General features: G+C 46.5%; 1 protein-coding gene across 2 annotated transcripts in view; it reads left to right on the plus strand.

Moving 5' to 3' along the window:
* The first annotated feature begins 4,072 nt into the window (after positions 1 to 4,072).
* The window catches only part of LOC122540144 (zinc transporter ZIP9-like), a 98,049-nt gene continuing 81,394 nt past the window's right edge, over positions 4,073 to 20,727 (plus strand). For both annotated transcript variants that reach the window (XM_087984287.1, XM_087984292.1), the window contains exon 1: positions 4,073 to 4,263. In XM_087984287.1, coding sequence (XP_087840413.1) covers positions 4,168 to 4,263 — 96 coding nt within the window. In that variant the 5' untranslated portion in view covers positions 4,073 to 4,167. The remainder of the gene's footprint in view (positions 4,264 to 20,727) is intronic.

Below are 20,727 nucleotides of genomic sequence, written 5' to 3' on the forward strand. Positions count from 1 at the left end.
CACCGACTCCCACAGCTACCTGGATTACACCTCTTCCCACCCTACCTCTTGCAAAAATGCCATCCCGTATTCCCAATTCCTCCGCCTCTGCCGTATCTGCTCCCAGGAGGACCAGTTCCACCATAGAACACACCAGATGGCCTCCTTCTTTAGAGACCGCAATTTCCCTTCCCACGTGGTTAAAGATGCCCTCCAATGCATCTCGTCCACATCCCGCACCTCCGCCCTCAGACCCCACCCCTCCAACCGTAACAAGGACAGAACGCCCCTGGTGCTCACCTTCCACCCTACCAACCTTCGCATAAACCAAATCATCCTCCGACACTTCCACCACCTCCAAACAGACCCCAACACCAGGGATATATTTCCCTCCCCACCCCTTTCCACCTTCCGCAAAGACCGTTCCCTCTGTGACTACCTGCTCAGGTCCACGCCCCCCTACAACCCACCCTCCCATCCTGGCACCTTCCCCTGCCACCGCAGGAACTGTAAAACCTGTGCCCACACCTCCTCCCTCACCTCCATCCAAGGCCCTAAAGGAGCCTTCCACATCCATCAAAGTTTTACTTGCACATCCACTAATATCATTTATTGTATCCGTTGCTCCCGATGCAGTCTCCTCTACATTGGGGAGACTGGGCGCCTCCTAACAGAACGCTTTAGGGAACATCTCCAGGACACCCGCACCAATCAACCACACCGCCCCGTGGCCCAACATTTCAACTCCCCCTTCCACTCTGCCGAGGACATGGAGGTCCTGGGCCTCCTTCATCGCCACTCCCTCACCACCAGACGCCTGGAGGAAGAATGCCTCATCTTCCGCCTGGGAACACTTCAACCCCAGGGCATCAATGTGGACTTCAACAGTTTCCTCATTTCCCCTTCCCCCACCTCACCCTAGTTCCAAACTTCCAGCTCAGCACTGTCCCCATGACTTGTCCGGACTTGTCCTACCTGCCTATCTCCTTTTCCACCTATCCACTCCACCCTCTCCTCCCTGACCTATCACCTTCATCTCCTCCCCCACTCACCCATTGTACTCTATGCTACTTTCTCCCCACCCCCACCCTCCTCTAGCTTATCTCTCCACGCTCCAGGCTCACTGCCTTTATTCCTGATGAAGGGCTTTTGCCCGAAACGTCGATTTCGAAGCTCCTTGGATGCTGCCTGAACTGCTGTGCTCTTCCAGCACCACTAATCCAGAATGGGATTAGGGTCAGTCAGAGTGGGATTGGGGACAGTCGGATTGGGATTGGGGACAGTCGGATTGGGAATGGGGACAGTCGGATTGGGAATGGGGACAGTCGGATTGGGAATGAGATGGCGGTGGGAGTTGATGGGAATGCCAACGCGGAGCACCCGGGTAACGCTGTGACTGAAACAGGCAGGTTCGGCTGAGTGAGGAATGTCAGGTTTGAGACCGTGGGTCAGATATTTCCGTTTGTGGTTGGTTTGGAACAGGGAGGGTGAGTGGGAAGTCCGGGGTGGGTGAGTAGTGGGTACAGTTGTGTAACTGGTTTCTAGTTGGCCAGGTTAGAAATGGAGTGATCCTCCTGAAACCTGCAGCAAGTCAGGCACTCTGCCCGTCTCCATGGTGATGACATACACAGGAAATGCATTGAGCTCTCGCTCCTGGTTTGCCGCATGGAGCATATGGAGCTGAGGGAGGACTCACCAGGGAAGTGTAAATGGAGCGATGATATAGAGAGGGATCTTGGGATGAAAGTCCATAGCTCCCTGAAAGTGGCAGTGCATGTGGATAAAGTGATAAGGAAGGCTTACGACACGATTGTCCATCAGTCAGGGTGTTAGGTATCAAAGTTGGGATGTCATTTTGCAGCTGTATAAAAGGAGAAAGCGTGCCCTGCAGATGCTGGAGATCAGAGTTGAGAGTGTAGTGCTGGAAAAGCACAGCAGGTCAGGCAGCATCCGAGGAGCAGGAGAATCAGTGTTTCAGGTATAAACCCTTAATCAGGATTCCTGATGAACGGCTTATGCCTGAAACGTCGATTTTCCTGATCCTCGGATGCTGCCTGACCTGCTGTGCTTTTCCAGCTCCTCACTCTAGACTGCAGCTGTCTAAAACTTTGGTTCAGGTGACATTAACCATATTGGGTAAGGTCTGCATGCCCCAATGTAGCAGGGATGTGGAGGTTTTAGAGACAGTGCAAACCAGGTTTGATGGGTCATGCCTGAACTGAAGTGTATTAACCATGAGGAGAGATTGGAGAAACTTCAACTGTTTTCACCAGAATATTGGAAGCTGAGGGGGCGATCTGATAACAAGATATAAAATGGTGAGAGTTATGGATAGGGTGAATAGTGGGTATTCCTTCCCACGGTGGAAATGTCAAATACAAGGGGTCAGAAGTTTAAGGTGAGAGGGGTAACGCTTAAAGGAGATGTGTGAGGCAGGGTTTCTGCACAGACAGGAACTAGCTGCTGGAGAGGTGATGGAAAGAGATATTTCAGCAAAATTGAAGAGGCATTTAGACGGACGCGTGTATGAACATGGAATAGAGGGATATGGATCATGTGAGGGCAAATGGGATTAGTTTAGAATATCATCTTGGTCAGCACCGACATGTGGGCCAAAGGGCCTGTTCTGGTGCTGTACTGTTTTATGTTCTATATTCTAATATATAGAATAATGATCAAACAGTAAAATTCACATAAAATGATCAATGTATGAATGCAGAACTATATAACCACTGGATAATAAAGTACAATCATATACAGGATAATACACAATTAGTACAACGTACAACATAACAAACAAATGCAGGGTAATAAACAACACAGAACCTGACCTCCAGTGTCAAGGCAGTATTTGTATAGAGATGTACAGCACGGAAACAGACCCTTCGGTCCAACCTGTCCATATCGACCAGATATCCCAACCCAATCTAGTCCCACCTGCCAGCACCTGGCCCATATCCCTCCAAACCCTTCCTATTCATATACCCATCCAAATGCCTCTTAAATGTTGCAATTGTACCAGGCTCCACCACATCCTCTGGCAGCTCATTCCATATACGTACCACCTTCTGCATGAAAACGTTGCCCCTTAGGTGTCTTTTATATCTTTCCCCTCTCACCCTAAACCTATGCCCTCTAGTTCTGGACTCCCCCACCCCAGAGAAAATCCTATCCATGTCCCTCACGATTTTTAAACCTCTATAAGATCCTTCAGGATTACTCAGGGACAGACTGGGCTGTGCAACTCTGTAGCTTCCTGAAGGTTCAACCACCAGGGGGTGCTCTGATCCCCTGCAGTTCCCCTCTCTCCCAGTGGATGGCGCTCCCCTTGCATTTCTCCTCTCTCCCAGTGGATGGCGCTCCCCTTGCAGTTCCCCTCTCTCCCAGCGGGTGGCGCTCCCCTTGCAGTTCCCATCTCTCCCAGCGGGTGGCGCTCCCCTTGCAGTTCCCTTCTCTCCCACCGGGTGGCGCTCCCCCTGCAGTTCCCCTCTCGCCCAGCGGGTGTCGCTCCTCTTGCAGTTCCCCTCTCTCCCACCGGGTGTCGCTCCTCTTGCAGTTCCCCTCTCTCCCAGTAGGCGGTGCTCCCCTTGCAGTTCCCCACTCTCCCAGCGGGTGGCGCTCCCCTTGCAGTTCCCCTCTCTCCCAGCGAGTGGCGCTCCCCTTGCAGTTCCCTTCTCTCCCACCGGGTGGCGCTCCCCTTGCAGTTCCCCTCTCGCCCAGCGGGCGGCGCTCTTCCTGCAGTTCCACTCTCTCCCACCGGGTGTCGCTCCTCTTGCAGTTCCCCTCTCTCCCACCGGGTGTCGCTCCCCTTGCAGTTCCCCTCTCTCCCACCGGGTGTCGCTCCCCTTGCAGTTCCCCTCTCTCCCACCGGGTGTCGCTCCCCTTGCAGTTCCCCTCTCTCCCACCGGGTGTCGCTCCCCTTGCAGTTCCCCTCTCTCCCACCGGGTGTCGCTCCCCTTGCAGTTCCCCTCTCTCCCACCGGGTGTCGCTCCCCCTGCAGTTCCCCTCTCTCCCACCGGGTGGCGGTATTTTGCAACATTCCGCGGTGAGGCGACGTGGATGGGCTGAAAGTTTGGGAAAAGTTTCATTGAAAGTTTGGCGGAGCCGGAGGTGGAGGCGATGGGAGCTGAGGGCGAGTTTCCGGCCGCCTGCTGAGTGTGAAATTGGCTGCAGAGAGACCGAGAGGCGATGGATGGAGCGATCACTATCATCCTGCTGTCTCTGGCGATGTTCGGGGGCTGCCTGCTCCTGGGAATGATCCCTTTAACTATCAGACTGCCCCAGGTAACATTGTGTTCCCTCATTGTGTGTTACAGGGACAGGAACGTGTGTCAAAGTCCAGCTAGAAAAGGCTCCGTTTATTGCTCCCCTCCCTGTAATTGAGTGCAGTTATGTTTCTTTCTCAATAAGCTGCAGTCCCACTAGAGATAGTAATTACAATCCCGTTAATAAAACGCAGTCAGCCACTGTAAAGGCTGTAGCTCCCCGTTGAAATGGATCATATTTATCCTCACTTCGCTGTGTGGGATACTAAAGGGAAGCGTGACTCTTGGGAGTGGACAATCCGGGTGAGATGACCCAGCTCTCCCCCACCCCAGTTGCTTTCCAGACAGCAATTAGCCTGGACGCTGCCCCAATCTCATTGTGAATCTACAGTGATCAATCTCTCAACATGTTCCCACCCCCCAGTGTATTTCAGGATCAATTCAATGCAACAAAACACCAGCTGAGCATCAGATCCACGCGTGCTGTAACAGTGCAAAACCTGGGATAAAGGCCTCCAGTTCTTTGACACTGGGGAAAATACCAGTCTGTGTGCACAACACTGGGGCATAGATGGTGGGTACAGGATCTGTCAGTCTAATACTGGGATACAGTAATATTGTGTCCTGGTCTGTCACTGTAATATTGAGGAACAGCAGTGTTGCAGGAGAAAGTGGGGACTGCAGATGCTGGAGATCAGAGTCAAGATTAGAGTGGTGCTGGAAAAACACAGCGGGTCAGGCAGCATCCGAGGAGCAGGAACATCTACGTTTCAGGCAAAAGTCGATTTTCCTGCTCTTCGGATGCTGCCTGACCTGCTGTGCTTTTCCAGCACCATTCTAATCTTGACTACACTAGTGTTGTGCCTGGTGTGTCACTGTATAACGTGGGGTACAGGCATTTTGTGTTCTGGACTGATGCTGTAGAACATTGCAGAACAGTCGGATTGGGTCCCACTCTGTCCCCCTATAAAGGTGGCAAGATCTCTCAGACCTGGGTCAAGTGTATCCCCGGACTTTGTGGGAAGTTAGGGAAGAAATTGTTAGGGAAGACCTCTAGCAGAGATACTTGTACAACCTACAGCCACAGGTGAGATGCCAGAGAACTGGAGGGTGGCAAATGTTGCACCTTTATTTAAGGTGAAGCCTGGGAACTGCAGACCTGTGAGTCTGATATCAGTGGTGGGGAAGCTGTTGGAGGGGATTCTCAGCATTAGGGTTTCCGTGCATTTGGAGAGGTGAGGACTGATTAGGAGGAGCCAGCATGGTTTTGTCTGAGGGAAATCGTGTCTCACAAACTGGAATGAGATTTTTGAAGAAGTGACTGAAAAGATTACTGAAGGTAGAGCAGTAGACCTTGTTTACTTGGACGTTAGTAAAGCCTTTGACAAGGTTCCCCAGGGTAGGCTAATGAGTAAAGTTAGATCCCATGGGATTCAGGGAGAGCTTAACAATTAGATACAAAATTGGCTTCATGGTAGGAGACAGAGAGTGCTGGAGGAGGGATGTTTTTCGGACCGGAGGCCTGTGACCAGCGGTGTTCCTCAGGGATCAGTGCTGGGTCCACTTTTGTTTGTCATTTATCTGAATGATTTGGATGAGAATATAGGAGGTGCAGTTAGTAAGTTTGCAGATGATTCCAGAATTGGTGAAATGGGGGACAGTGAAGATAACAAAGAGATCGCGATCAATTGGGTCAATGGGCCAAGGAGTGGCAGATAGAGTTTAATTTGGATAAATGCAAAATATTGTATTTTGGGTAAAGCAAACATGGGCGGGACTTATACAGCTAATGGTTGGGCCCTGGGTAGTGATGTAAACCAGACAGACCCAGGGGTTCAGGGAGATAATTCGTTCAAAATTGTGTCACTAGATAGTGAGGAAAGAGATCAATCTGAGACTGGTACAGTTGAGAACAGAAGCGAGTCAAACAGTCAGGCCAGGCAGGAACAAGGTAGGACTAATAAATTAAACTGCATTTATTTCAATGCAAGGGGCCAAACGGGGAAGGCAGATGAACTGAGGACATGGTTAGGAACAAGGGACTGGGATATCATAGCAATTACAGAAACATGGCTCAGGGATGGGCAGGACTGGCAGCTTAATGTTCCAGGATACAAATGCTACAGGAAGGATAGAAAGGGAGGCAAGAGAGGAGGGAGAGTGGCATTTTTGATAAGGGATAGCATTACTGAGGGAGGGAGGGAGGGAGGATATTCCTGGAAATATATCCAGGGAAGTTATTTGGGTGGAACTGAGAAATAACAAAGGGATGATCACCTTATTGGGATTGTATTATAGACCCCCCAATAGTCAGAGGGAAATTGAGAAACAAACTTGTAAGGAGATCTCAGCTATCTGTAAGAATAATAGGGTGGTTATGGTAGGGGATATTAACTTTCCAAATATAGACTGGGACAGCCATAGTGTTAAAGGTTTAGATAGAGAAGAATGTGTTAAGTGTGTACAAGACAATTTTCTGATTCAGTATGTGGATGTACCTACTAGAGATGGTGCAAAACCTGACCTACTCTTGGGAAATAAGGCAGGGCAGGTGACTGAGGGGTCAGTGGGGGAGCACTTTGGGGCCAGCGACCATAATTTTATTAGTTTTAAAATAGTGATGGAAAAGGATAGACCAGATCTAAAAGTTGAAGTTCTAAATTGGAGAAAGGCCAATTTTGATGGTATTAGGCAAGAACTTTCGAAAGGAGAAAGTGAGGACTGCAGATGCTGGAGATCAGAGCTGAAAGTGTGTTGCTGGAAAAGCGCGGCAGGTCAGGCAGCTGAAACTGACAACCGGAAGCAGCAGGGACAAGCCACTATAAATGCCGGAGGAAACACCACAGAAGCACTTCACAGGAGGCTCCCAAGCACTGAGGATGTCACCTAGACAGGGGACGAAACGTTTGAAACAAAAACTTCCAGCTCGGCGAACAGAACCACAGTAATATTGGGTTGTGGTCTGTCACTGTAATACAGTGGGGTACAGTAATATTGGGTTGTGGCAAGTCATTGTAATACTTTGGGGCACAGTAATATTGGGTTGTGGTTTGTCATTGTATAACAATGGGGTACAGTAATATTGGGTTGTGGTTTGTCAGTCTGTAATAGTGAGATACAGTAATATTGGGTTGTGGTCTGTCAGTCTGTAATAGTGAGATACAGTAATATTGGGTTGTGGTCTGTCATTGTATAACAATGGGGTACAGTAATATTGGGTTGTCGCCTGTCACTGTAATACAGTGGTGTACAGTAATATTGGGTTGTGGTCTGTCAGTCTGTAATACAGTGGGGCACAGTAATATTCGGTTGTGGTCTGACATTGTAATACAGTGAGGGACAGTAATATTGGGTTGTGGTCTGTCAGTCTGTAATACAGTAGGGCACAGTAATATTGAGTTATGGACTGTCAGTCTGTAATACAGTGGGGCAGAGTAATATTGGGTTGTGGTCTGTCAGTCTGTAATACAGTGGGGCACAGTAATATTGGGTTGTGGTCTGTCAGTCTGTAATACAGTGGGGCAGAGTAATATTGGGTTGTGGTCTGTCAGTCTGTAATACCGTGGGGCACAGTAATATTGGGTTGTGGTCTGTCATTGTATAACAATGGGGTACAGTAATATTGGGTTGTCGCCTGTCACTGTAATACAGTGGTGTACAGTAATATTGGGTTGTGGTCTGTCAGTCTGTAATACAGTGGGGCACAGTAATATTCGGTTGTGGTCTGACATTGTAATACATTGGGGTACAGTAATATTGGGTTGTGGTCTGTCAGTCTGTAATAGTCGGGTACAGTAATATTGGGTTGTGGTCTGTCATTGTATAACAATGGGGTACAGTAATATTGGGTTGTCGCCTGTCACTGTAATACAGTGGTGTACAGTAATATTGGGTTGTGGTCTGTCATTGTATAAAAATGGGGTACAGTAATATTGGGTTGTCGCCTGTCACTGTAATACAGTGGTGTACAGTAATATTGGGTCGTGGTCTGTCAGTCTGTAATACAGTGGGGCACAGTAATATTCGGTTGTGGTCTGACATTGTAATACAGTGAGGGACAGTAATATTGGGTTGTGGTCTGTCAGTCTGTAATACAGTAGGGCACAGTAATATTGGGTTATGGACTGTCAGTCTGTAATACAGTGGGGCAGAGTAATATTGGGTTGTCATCTGTCAGTCTGTAATACAGTAAGGTACAGTAATATTGGGTTGTGGTCTGTCAGTCTGTAATACAGTGGGGCACAGTAATATTGGGTTGTGGTCTGTCAGTCTGTAATACAGTGGGGTACAGTAATATTGGGTTGTGGTCTGTTAGTCTGTAATACAGTGGGGCACAGTAATATTGGGTTGTGGTCTGTCAATCTGTAATACAGTGGGGCACAGTAATATTGGGTTGTGGTCTGTCAGTCTGTAATACAGTAGGGTACAGTAATATTGGGTTGTGGTCTGTCAATCTGTAATACAGTGGGGCACAGTAATATTGGATTGTGGTCTGTCAGTCTGTAATACAGTAGGGTACAGTAATATTGTGTTGTGATCTGTCAGTCTGTAATACAGTGGGGTACAGTAATATTGTGTTGTGGTCTGTCAGTCTGTAATACAGTGGGGTACAGTAATATTGGGTTGTGGTCTGTTAGTCTGTAATACAGTGGGGCACAGTAATATTGAGTTATGGTCTGTTAGTCTGTAATACAGTGGGGCAGAGTAATATTGGGTTGTCATCTGTCAGTCTGTAATACAGTAGGGTACAGTAATATTGGGTTGTGGTCTGTCAATCTGCAATACAGTGGGGCACAGTAATATTGGATTGTGGTCTGTCAGTCTGTAATACAGTGGGGTACAGTAATATTGGGTTGTGGTCTGTCAGTTTGTAATACAGTGGGGCACAGTAATATTGGGTTGTGGTCTGTTAATCTGTAATACAGTGGGGCACAGTAATATTGGGTTGTGGTCTGTCAGTCTGTAATACAGTGGGGTACAGTAATATTGGGTTGTGGTCTGTCAGTCTGTAATACAGTGGGGTACAGAAATAGTGTGTTTTGGTCTTTCAATCTGTAATACAGTGAGGCACAGTAATATTGGGTTGTGGTCTGTCAGTTTGTAATACAGTGGGGCACAGTAATATTGGGTTGTGGTCTGTCAGTTTGTAATACAGTGGGGCAGAGTAATATTGGGTTGTGGTCTTTCAATCTGTAATACAGTGAGGCACAGTAACATTGGGTTGTGGTCTGTCAGTTTGTAATACAGTGGGGCACAGTAATATTGGGTTGTGGTCTGTCAGTCTGTAATACAGTGGGGCACAGTAATATTGGGTTGTGGTCTGTCAGTCTGTAATACAGTGAGGCACAGTAATATTGGGTTGTGGTCTGTCAGTTTGTAATACAGTGGGGCACAGTAATATTGGGTTGTGGTCTGTCAGTTTGTAATACAGTGGGGCAGAGTAATATTGGGTTGTGGTCTTTCAATCTGTAATACAGTGAGGCACAGTAACATTGGGTTGTGGTCTGTCAGTTTGTAATTCAGTGGGGCACAGTAATATTGGGTTGTGGTCTGTCAGTCTGTAATACAGTGGGGCACAGTAATATTGGGTTGTGGTCTGTCAGTCTGTAATACAGTGGGGCACAATAATATTGGGTTGTGGTCTGTCAGTCTGTAATACAGTGGGGTACAGTAATATTGTGTTGTGGTCTTTCAATGTGTAATACAGTGAGGCACAGTAATATTGGGTTGTGGTCTGTCAATCTGTAATACAGTGGGGCACAGTAATATTGGATTGTGGTCTGTCAGTCTGTAATACAGTGGGGTACAGTAATATTGGGTTGTGGTCTGTTAGTCTGTAATACAGTGGGGCACAGTAATATTGGGTTGTGGTCTGTCAATCTGTAATACAGTGGGGCACAGTAATATTGGTTTGTGGTCTGTCAGTCTGTAATACAGTAGGGTACAGTAATATTGGATTGTGGTCGGTCAATCTGTAATACAGTGGGGCAGAGTAATATTGGATTGTGGTCTGTCAGTCTGTAATACAGTGGGGTACAGTAATATTGGGTTGTGGTCTGTCAGTCTGTATTACAGTGGGGCACAGTAATGTTGGGTTGTGGTCTGTCAGTCTGTATTACAGTGGGGTACAGTAATATTGGGTTGTGGTCTGTCAGTCTGTAATACAGTGGAGTACAGTAATATTGTGTTGTGGTCTTTCAATCTGTAATACAGTGAGGCACAGTAATATTGGGTTGTGGTCTGTCAGTTTGTAATACAGTGGGGCACAGTAATATTGGGTTGTGGTCTGTCAGTTTGTAATACAGTGGGGCAGAGTAATATTGGGTTGTGGTCTTTCAATCTGTAATACAGTGAGGCACAGTAATATTGGGTTGTGGTCAGTCAGTTTGTAATACAGTGGGGCACAGTAATATTGGGTTGTGGTCTGTCAGTCTGTAATACAGTGGAGTACAGTAATATTGTGTTGTGGTCTTTCAAACTGTAATACAGTGAGGCACAGTAATATTGGATTGTGGTCGGTCAATCTGTAATACAGTGGGGCAGAGTAATATTGGATTGTGGTCTGTCGGTCTGTAATACAGTGGGGTACAGTAATATTGGGTTGTGGTCTGTCAGTCTGTATTACAGTGGGGCACAGTAATGTTGGGTTGTGGTCTGTCAGTCTGTATTACAGTGGGGTACAGTAATATTGGGTTGTGGTCTGTCAGTCTGTAATACAGTGGAGTACAGTAATATTGTGTTGTGGTCTTTCAATCTGTAATACAGTGAGGCACAGTAATATTGGGTTGTGGTCTGTCAGTTTGTAATACAGTGGGGCACAGTAATATTGGGTTGTGGTCTTTCAATCTGTAATACAGTGGGGCACAGTAATATTGGGTTGTGGTCAGTCAGTTTGTAATACAGTGGGGCACAGTAATATTGGGTTGTGGTCTGTCAGTCTGTAATACAGTGGAGTACAGTAATATTGTGTTGTGGTCTTTCAAACTGTAATACAGTGAGGCACAGTAATATTGGGTTGTGGTCTGTCAGTTTGTAATACAGTGGGGCACAGTAATATTGGGTTGTGGTCTGTCAGTTTGTAATACAGTGGGGCAGAGTAATATTGGGTTGTGGTCTTTCAATCTGTAATACAGTGAGGCACAGTAATATTGGGTTGTGGTCAGTCAGTTTGTAATACAGTGGGGCACTAATATTGGGTTGTGGTCTGTTACTTTGTAATACAGTGGGGCACAGTAATATTGGGTTGTGGTCTGTCAGTCTGTATTACAGTGGGGCACAGTAATGTTGGGTTGTGGTCTGTCAGTCTGTATTACAGTGGGGTACAGTAATATTGGGTTGTGGTCTGTCAGTCTGTAATACAGTGGAGTACAGTAATATTGTGTTGTGGTCTTTCAATCTGTAATACAGTGAGGCACAGTAATATTGGGTTGTGGTCTGTCAGTTTGTAATACAGTGGGGCACAGTAATATTGGGTTGTGGTCTTTCAATCTGTAATACAGTGGGGCACAGTAATATTGGGTTGTGGTCAGTCAGTTTGTAATACAGTGGGGCACAGTAATATTGGGTTGTGGTCTGTCAGTCTGTAATACAGTGGAGTACAGTAATATTGTGTTGTGGTCTTTCAAACTGTAATACAGTGAGGCACAGTAATATTGGGTTGTGGTCTGTCAGTTTGTAATACAGTGGGGCACAGTAATATTGGGTTGTGGTCTGTCAGTCTGTAATACAGTGGGGCACAGTAATATTGGGTTGTGTTCTGTCAGTCTGTAATACAGTGGGGCACAGTAATATTGCGTTGTGGTCTGTCAGTCTGTAATACTGGGGTACAGTAATATTGGGTTGTGGTCTGTCAGTCTGTAATACAGTGGGGTACAGTAATATTGGGTTGTGGTCTGTCAGTCTGTAGTACAGTGGGGTACAGTAATATTGGGTTGTGGTCTGTCAATCTGTATTACAGTGGGGCACAGTAATATTGGTTTGTGGTCTGTCAGTCTGTAATACAGTAGGGTACAGTAATATTGGGTTGTGGTCTGTCAGTCTGTAATACAGTGGGGCACAGTAATATTGGGTTGTGTTCTGTCTGTCTGTAATACAGTGGGGCACAGTAATATTGCGTTGTGGTCTGTCAGTCTGTAATACAGTGGGGTACAGTAATATTGGGTTGTGGTCTGTCAGTCTGTAATACAGTGGGGTACAGTAATATTGGGTTGTGGTCTGTCAGTCTGTAGTAGAGTGGGGTACAGTAATATTGGGTTGTGGTCTGTCAATCTGTATTACAGTGGGGCACAGTAATATTGGTTTGTGGTCTGTCAGTCTGTAATACAGTAGGGTACAGTAATATTGGATTGTGGTCTGTCAATCTGTAATACAGTGGGGCAGAGTAATATTGGGTTGTGGTCTTTCAATCTGTAATACAGTGAGGCACAGTAACATTGGGTTGTGGTCTGTCAGTTTGTAATTCAGTGGGGCACAGTAATATTGGGTTGTGGTCTGTCAGTCTGTAATACAGTGGGGCACAGTAATATTGGGTTGTGGTCTGTCAATCTGTAATACAGTGGGGCACAGTAATATTGGGTTGTGGTCTGTCAGTCTGTAATACAGTGGGGCACAATAATATTGGGTTGTGGTCTGTCAGTCTGTAATACAGTGGGGTACAGTAATATTGTGTTTTGGTCTTTCAATCTGTAATACAGTGAGGCACAGTAATATTGGGTTGTGGTCTGTCAATCTGTAATACAGTGGGGCACAGTAATATTGGATTGTGGTCTGTCAGTCTGTAATACAGTGGGGCACAGTAATATTGGGTTGTGGTCTGTTAGTCTGTAATACAGTGGGGCACAGTAATATTGGGTTGTGGTCTGTCAATCTGTAATACAGTGGGGCACAGTAATATTGGTTTGTGGTCTGTCAGTCTGTAATACAGTGAGGCACAATAATATTGGGTTGTGGTCTGTCAGTCTGTAATACAGTGGGGTACAGTAATATTGTGTTGTGGTCTTTCAATCTGTAATACAGTGAGGCACAGTAATATTGGGTTGTGGTCTGTTAGTCTGTAATACAGTGGGGCACAGTAATATTGGGTTGTGGTCTGTCAATCTGTAATACAGTGGGGCACAGTAATATTGGTTTGTGGTCTGTCAGTCTGTAATACAGTAGGGTACAGTAATATTGGATTGTGGTCTGTCAATCTGTAATACAGTGGGGCAGAGTAATATTGGATTGTGGTTTGTCAGTCTGTAATACAGTGGGGTACAGTAATATTGGGTTGTGGTCTGTCAGTCTGTATTACAGTGGGGCACATTAATATTGGGTTGTGGTCTGTCAGTCTGTATTACAGTGGGGTACAGTAATATTGGGTTGTGGTCTGTCAGTCTGTAATACAGTGGAGTACAGTAATATTGTGTTGTGGTCTTTCAATCTGTAATACAGTGAGGCACAGTAATATTGGGTTATGGTCTGTCAGTTTGTAATACAGTGGGGCACAGTAATATTGGGTTGTGGTCTGTCAGTTTGTAATACAGTGGGGCAGAGTAATATTGGGTTGTGGTCTTTCAATCTGTAATACAGTGAGGCACAGTAATATTGGGTTGTGGTCAGTCAGTTTGTAATACAGTGGGGCACAGTAATATTGGGTTGTGGTCTGTCACTTTGTAATACAGTGGGGCACAGTAATATTGGGTTGTGGTCTGTCAGTCTGTAATACAGTGGGGCACAGTAATATTGGGTTGTGGTCTGTCAGTTTGTAATATCGTGGGGCAGAGTAATATTGGGTTGTGGTCTGTCAGTCTGTAATACAGTGGGGCACAGTAATATTGGGTTGTGATCTGTCAGTCTGTAATACAGTGGGGCACAGTAATATTGGGTTGTGGTCTGTCAGTCTGTAATACAGTGGGGCACAGTAATATTGGGTTGTGTTCTGTCAGTCTGTAATACAGTGGGGTACAGTAATATTGGGTTGTGGTCTGTCAGTTTGTAATACAGTGGGGCACAGTAATATTGGGTTGTGGTCTGTCAGTCTGTAATACAGTGGGGCACAGTAATATTGGGTTGTGGTCTGTCAGTCTGTAATACAGTGGGGCACAGTAATATTGGGTTGTGGTCTGTCAGTCTGTAATACAGTGGGCACAGTAATATTGGGTTGTGGTCTGTCAGTCTGTAATACAGTGGGGCACAGTAATATTGGGTTGTGGTCTGTCAGTCTGTAATACAATGGGGCACAGTAATATTGGGTTGTGGTCTGTCAGTCGTAATACAGTGGGACATAGTAATATTGGGCTGTGGTCTGTCAGTCTGTAATACAGTGGGGTACAGTAATATTGGGTTGTGGTCTGTCAGTCTGTAATACAGTGGGGCACAGTAATATTGGGTTGTGGTCTGTCAGTCTGTAGTACAGTGGGGCACAGTAATATTGGGTTGTGGTCTGTCAGTCTGTAATACAGTGGGGCACAGTAATATTGGGTTGTGTTCTGTCGGTCTGTAATACAGTGGGGCACAGTAATATTGGGTTGTGGTCTGTCAGTCTGTAATACAGTGGGGCACAGTAATATTGGGTTGTGGTCTGTCAGTCTGTAATACAGTGGGGCACAGTAATATTGGGTTGTGGTCTGTCAGTCTGTAATACAGTGGGGTACAGTAATATTGGATTGTGGTCTGTCAGTCTGTAATACAGTGGGGCACAGTAATATTGGGTTGTGGTCTGTCAGTCTGTAATACAGTGGGGTACAGTAATATTGGGTTGTGGTCTGTCAGTCTGTAGTACAGTGGGGTACAGTAATATTGGGTTGTGGTCTGTCAGTTTGTAATACAGTGGGGCACAGTAATATTGGGTTGTGGTCTGTCAGTCTGTAATACAGTGGGGCAGAGTAATATTGGGTTGTGGTCTGTCAGTCTGTAATACAGTGGGGCACAGTAATATTGGGTTGTGGTCTGTCAGTCTGTAGTACAGTGGGGTACAGTAATATTGGGTTGTGGTCTGTCAGTCTGTAATACAGTGGGGCACAGTAATTTTGGGTTGTGGTCTGTCAGTCTGTAATACAGTGGGGCACAGTAATATTGGGTTGTGGTCTGTCAGTCTGTAATACAGTGGGACACAGTAATATTGGGTTGTGGTCTGTCAGTCTGTAATACAGTGGGGTACAGTAATATTGGGTTGTGGTCTGTCAGTCTGTAATACAGTGGGGCACAGTAATATTGGGTTGTGGTCTGTCAGTCTGTAGTACAGTGGGGCACAGTAATATTGGGTTGTGGTCTGTCAGTCTGTAATACAGTGGGGCACAGTAATATTGGGTTGTGTTCTGTCGGTCTGCAATACAGTGGGGTACAGTAATATTGGGTTGTGGTCTGTCAGTCTGTAATACAGTGGGGCACAGTAATATTGGGTTGTGGTCTGTCAGTCTGTAATACCGTGGGGCACAGTAATATTGGGTTGTGGTCTGTCAGTCTGTAATACAGTGGGGCACAGTAATATTGGGTTGTGGGTCTGTCAGTCTGTAATACAGTGGGGTACAGTAATATTGGGTTGTGGTCTGTCAGTCTGTAATACAGTGGGGCACAGTAATATTGGGTTGTGGTCTATCCGTCTGTAATACAGTGGGGCACAGTAATATTGGGTTATGGTCTGTCGGTCTATAATACAGTGGGGCCCAGTAATATTGTATTGTGGTCTGTCGGTCTGTAATACAGTGGGGCACAGTAATATTGGGTTGTGTTCTGTCGGTCTGTAATACAGTGGGATGCCATCCCTGTTGCATACAATTCTTTTGCAATGTCAGAGTCAGGTAGCAGAGTGGTTTTGGTGTGTCTCTTTCTAATACTGAGATCAATATTGAATTCAACGAACGTAAGATTGTTGAATGCAGAGATAATCCCCTGAATATTTCGGATAGCGTCCTCATCTTTAATTGATCTCAACACAGTAGCATCTTCCCATTTGCCTATCTGCACATGAATCCCACACACCAACCTAATTTACCACTCTCTGCATGCTCACAAATCCTAATGTAGACTTTATTCCAGCCCCTGTTGCTTCAATGTGACCCCTCTCTCCCTATTTACTGTGCACTTTGTTTTTTTCTGGGTAATATTCTTGCTGCCCTGGCAAGTTCAGTTAAACCCTCCCCAAAGTGCTTCCAAGTCACCTTCAGATCCCAGCTCTGAAGGCCCTCTGAAGGCTCCCTCTCCCCGAGAACTGATCCCAATCACCCGGAAATCTCAAGCACTCCCTGGTACACCATCTCTCCAGCCACGCAATCCTCCATTTGCTCTCCATACCTACCTGTGCCTGGTTCACGGAGTAATCCTTGATGGTTTTGTGACCCTCATTTATAGTCTTCTTACTCGCTACTGAAAGCCACGTCCCTCTGCTTACCTCTGTAACCAGAAACCAATATAGACCATGACCCTTCTTGCCCTTGGCAATCCTACTCTGTCGCCAGGGGAATAATTCCCAGTGAAGGAGAGAGGGAATGGTGCAGACCTGCTATTAAAAGATAAGGCACATTAACGGCAAACCCCAAGGCTGTCATAATGTGACAGGTCGGGTCACCACTCTGTTGCCTCTTGAGTATGTGGGCCCTCAGACTCCAATGCAGCACCTTGGCGTGTCCATCCCATTATTGTATCAGTTCCACAATCGTACCTTTCATTACGTTTCTCCATGAGCAGATCTGGCTGTTTGTCCCCAGCAGAACCTTTCCTAATTCTCAGTACAAAGGAACCCATCAGTTGTTGGGGCTTTTTGCATGTACTCTGAATACTTGGCATTGCCTGTGAGAAGCTGTACATTTGACCTCAATGATTACACAAAAGGTGCTTTGAGATTTGTGCCTGGATAAGGACCACATCACTGCTTATGAAGGGAGGCAGGGAGGCAGCCCTGTTTATTAATTAACTGCATTCCAGTAAAACAAATACCGAGCCAGTGTGTGAGTGAAGTCTCAATATGGTTAGCTCATTTGGCTGGGGAAGCCAGTCCATGCTGTAGAGTGATGCCAACAGGATGGAATTAATTCTGGCCCTGGCGGAGGTTATAATGAAGGGGACACCATCCCCCGACTCCACTCCCCCTTGATGTGAAAGCAGCCGCTCTGCTGTTGGCACTGAGGGTGACTTGACCTTCCCAGCCCCTACTTCATGTCTCTATTGATCATAATCAACTCGGTTGTGAAATAAACACAGGCCCAGTATCCGCAGTCATTTCTCAGGCTTCCCAGAGGCTCACATTGCTTTCTGTGCACTAACTAACGTTACTATTATTGGTCAGGCACAAATACATGCCATTTCATGTCCTTTAACGAACTACATTCCAATCATTTATGTTCATTTCATCCAAATCAAATATTCAATCACTGAGTCCACCCCTGTATCCCAGATCCTTGTCTCAATGTCCATCCCTGAATCCAAGCTCCCTGTCTCACTGTCCATCCCTGAATCCCAGCTCCCTGTCTCACTGTCCATCCCTGAATCCCAGCTCCCTGTCTCACTGTCCATCCCTCAATCCCAGCTCCCTGTCTCACTATCCGTCCCTCAATCCCAGCTCCCTGTCTCACTGTCCATCCCTGAATCCCAGCTCCCTGTCTCACTGTCCATCCCTCAATCCCAGCTCCCTGTCTCACTATCCGTGCCTGAATCCCAGTTCCCTGTCTCACGGTCCATCTCTGAATCCAGGCTCCATGTCACTGTCCATCCCTGAATCCGAGCTGCCTATGTCACTGTCCATCCCTGAATCCCAGCTCCCTGTCTTACTATCCGTCCCTGAATCCCAGTTCCCTGTCTTACTGTCCATCTCTGAATCCCAGTTTCCTGTGTCACTGTCCATCCCTGAATCCGAGCTGCCTATGTCACTGTCCATCCCTGAATCCCAGTTTCCCCCCGCCCCACCTGTCCAATCCTGCCTGGCCTTTCGGAAGCTCACATACACTGAATAGTTAGTTCCCAGTTTCGAGCTGCTGGGAAACATCTCTGTAATGACTGTCAGGTCATACATACCAACTTGTATTTGGGTTCTTTCTGAGCATTTGACTATCCTGTTTAAGAACGTCTCTCGCAGCAATGTTATTGGGTCTCTAATCTGATGAACAGAATTTCTGTCAGTGAATAGAAAGTTAATCATTCCTCCAAATACTGAGGGTATTTGTGACAGTGTGCCCTTCAAACATGTGATGGTATCTCTCCAAAGCCCCTTGTATTTGTGGATGATACGCAACTGACTTCAGTTATTGTATGCACAAACTGTTAGTGATTTCCTGGAAAACATCAGATATAGATATTCTTCATCAGATTGGTTAGCCATGTTGTGACACACCTCTGGAGCAGGTGAGAGTTGAACCCAGACCTCCTAGCTCAGATGTACAGACACTGCAATGCACCACAGGAATCATTTAAACCTTTAGCGTAGGGTTAGAGAGGCACAAATATGTAGACCAATTATGGAAAGATGTTGGAGCAACAGGGTGGTGGTGATGGGAGATTTTAATTTTCCCAACATTGACTGGGATTCATTAAGTGTTATAGGTTGAGATGGAGCAGAATTTGTAAGGAGCATCCAGGAGGGTTTTCTAGAGCAGTATGTAAATATTCCAACTTGGGAAGGGGCCATACTGGATCTGGTGTTGGGAAATTAGCCTGGCCAGGTGGTTGATGTTTCTTTAAGGGATTACTTTGGGAGTAGTGATCACAATTCAGTATGTTTTAGAAAACTCATGGACAAAGAAGAGAGTGGTCCTAAAGGAAGAATGCTAAATTGGGTGAAAGCCAACAATAGCAAAATTCGGCAGGAGCTGGGCAATGTGGATTGGGAGCAGTTGTTTAAGGGTAAATCCACATTAGGTATGTGGGAGGCTGTTAAAGAGAGGTTGATTAGAGTGCAGGATAGATGTCGGACCAATCTGAAATGGGGAATTAAGAGGGCTCTAAAAGGGGTCAAGAGATATTTTAAGCAAACAGGGTTAAGGAAAGTCCCAAAGCCTTTCTTTCCACATATAAAAAACAAGAGGGTAATTACAGAAAGGGTTGGCCCACTCAAGGACCAAGGAGGCAAGTTATGCGTGGAGTGCATAATGTTTCAGAGAAAATGGGTGAGATTCTTAACGAGTACTTTGTATCGGTATTCACCGTGGAGAGGGACATGACAGATATTGAGGTTAGGGATAGATCTTTAAGTACTCTAGGTCAAGTCGCCATAAGGAGGGAGAAAAGTTTAGGTATTCTAAAAGGCATTAGGGTGGACAAGTTCCCAGGTCCAGATGCAATCTATCCCAGGCTACTGAGGGACGCGAGAGAGGAAATAGCTGAGGCCTTGTCAGATGTCTTTGCAGCATCCTTGGACACAGGTGAGATCCCGGAGGACTGGAGAATTGCTCATATTATCCCCTTGTTTAAGAAGGGTAGCAGGGATAATCCAGGTAATTATAGACTGGTGAGCCTGACGTCAGTGGTAGGGAAAAAGTCAAGAGTGTGGTGCTGCAAAAGTACAGTAGGTCAGGCAGCATCCAAGGAGCAGGAGGATCAATGTTTCGGGCAAGAGCCCTTCATCAGGAATGAGGCTGGGAGCTTCAGGGTGGAGACATATATGGAAGGGGGTGGGCTGGGGGGGAGGTAGCTGAGAGTGCGATAGGTGGATGGAGGTGGGGGTGAGGGTAATAGGTCAGAGAGGAGGGTGGAGTGGATAGGTGGGAAGGAAGCTGGACAGGTAGGACAGGTTATGGGGATGGTGCTGAGCTGGAAGGTTGGATCTAGGATACGGTAGGGGGAAGGGAAATGAGGAAACTGGTGAAGTCCACATTGATGCCCTGGGGTTGGAGGGTCCCGAGTTGGAAGATGAGGCGTTCTTCCTCCAGGGTGGTGAGAGAATGGCAATGGAGGAGGCCCAGGACCTCCATGTCCTCGGCAGAGTGGGAGGGGGAGTTGTAATGTTGGGCCACGGGGCGATGGGGTTGATTGGTGCGGGTGTCCTGGAGATGTTCCCTAAAGTGCTCTGCGAGAAAGCATCCACTCTCCCCAATGTAGAAAGGACCGCATCAGGAGCAACGGATACAATAAATGAGATAGAGTCATAAAGTCACAGAGTTGTACAGCCCAGAAACAGACCCTTCGGTCCAACTCATCCATGCCGACCAGATATCCTGACCTAATCTAGTCCCATTTGCCAGCACTTGAACCCTTCCTATTCATATACCTGAACCCTTCCTATTCATATACCCATCCAGATGCCTTTTAAATAATTCAATTGTACTAGTCTCCACCACATCCTCTGGCAGCTCATTCCATACACGTACCAACCTCTGCATGAAAAAGTTGCCCCTTAGGTCCCTTTTATATATTTCCCCTCTCACCCTAAACCTATGCCCTCTAGTTCTGGACTCCCCCACCCCAGGAAAAAGACTTTATCTATTTATCCTATCCATGCCCCTCATAATTTTGTAAACCTCTATAAGGTCACCCCTCAGCCTCCGACACTCCAGGGAAAACAGCCCCAGCCTGTTCA

This window comes from Chiloscyllium plagiosum, unplaced genomic scaffold, assembly GCF_037043375.1.
Source record: "Chiloscyllium plagiosum isolate Xiang-an unplaced genomic scaffold, Cpla_swu_hap1 HiC_scaffold_3, whole genome shotgun sequence".
NCBI classification, from domain to species: domain Eukaryota; kingdom Metazoa; phylum Chordata; class Chondrichthyes; order Orectolobiformes; family Hemiscylliidae; genus Chiloscyllium; species Chiloscyllium plagiosum.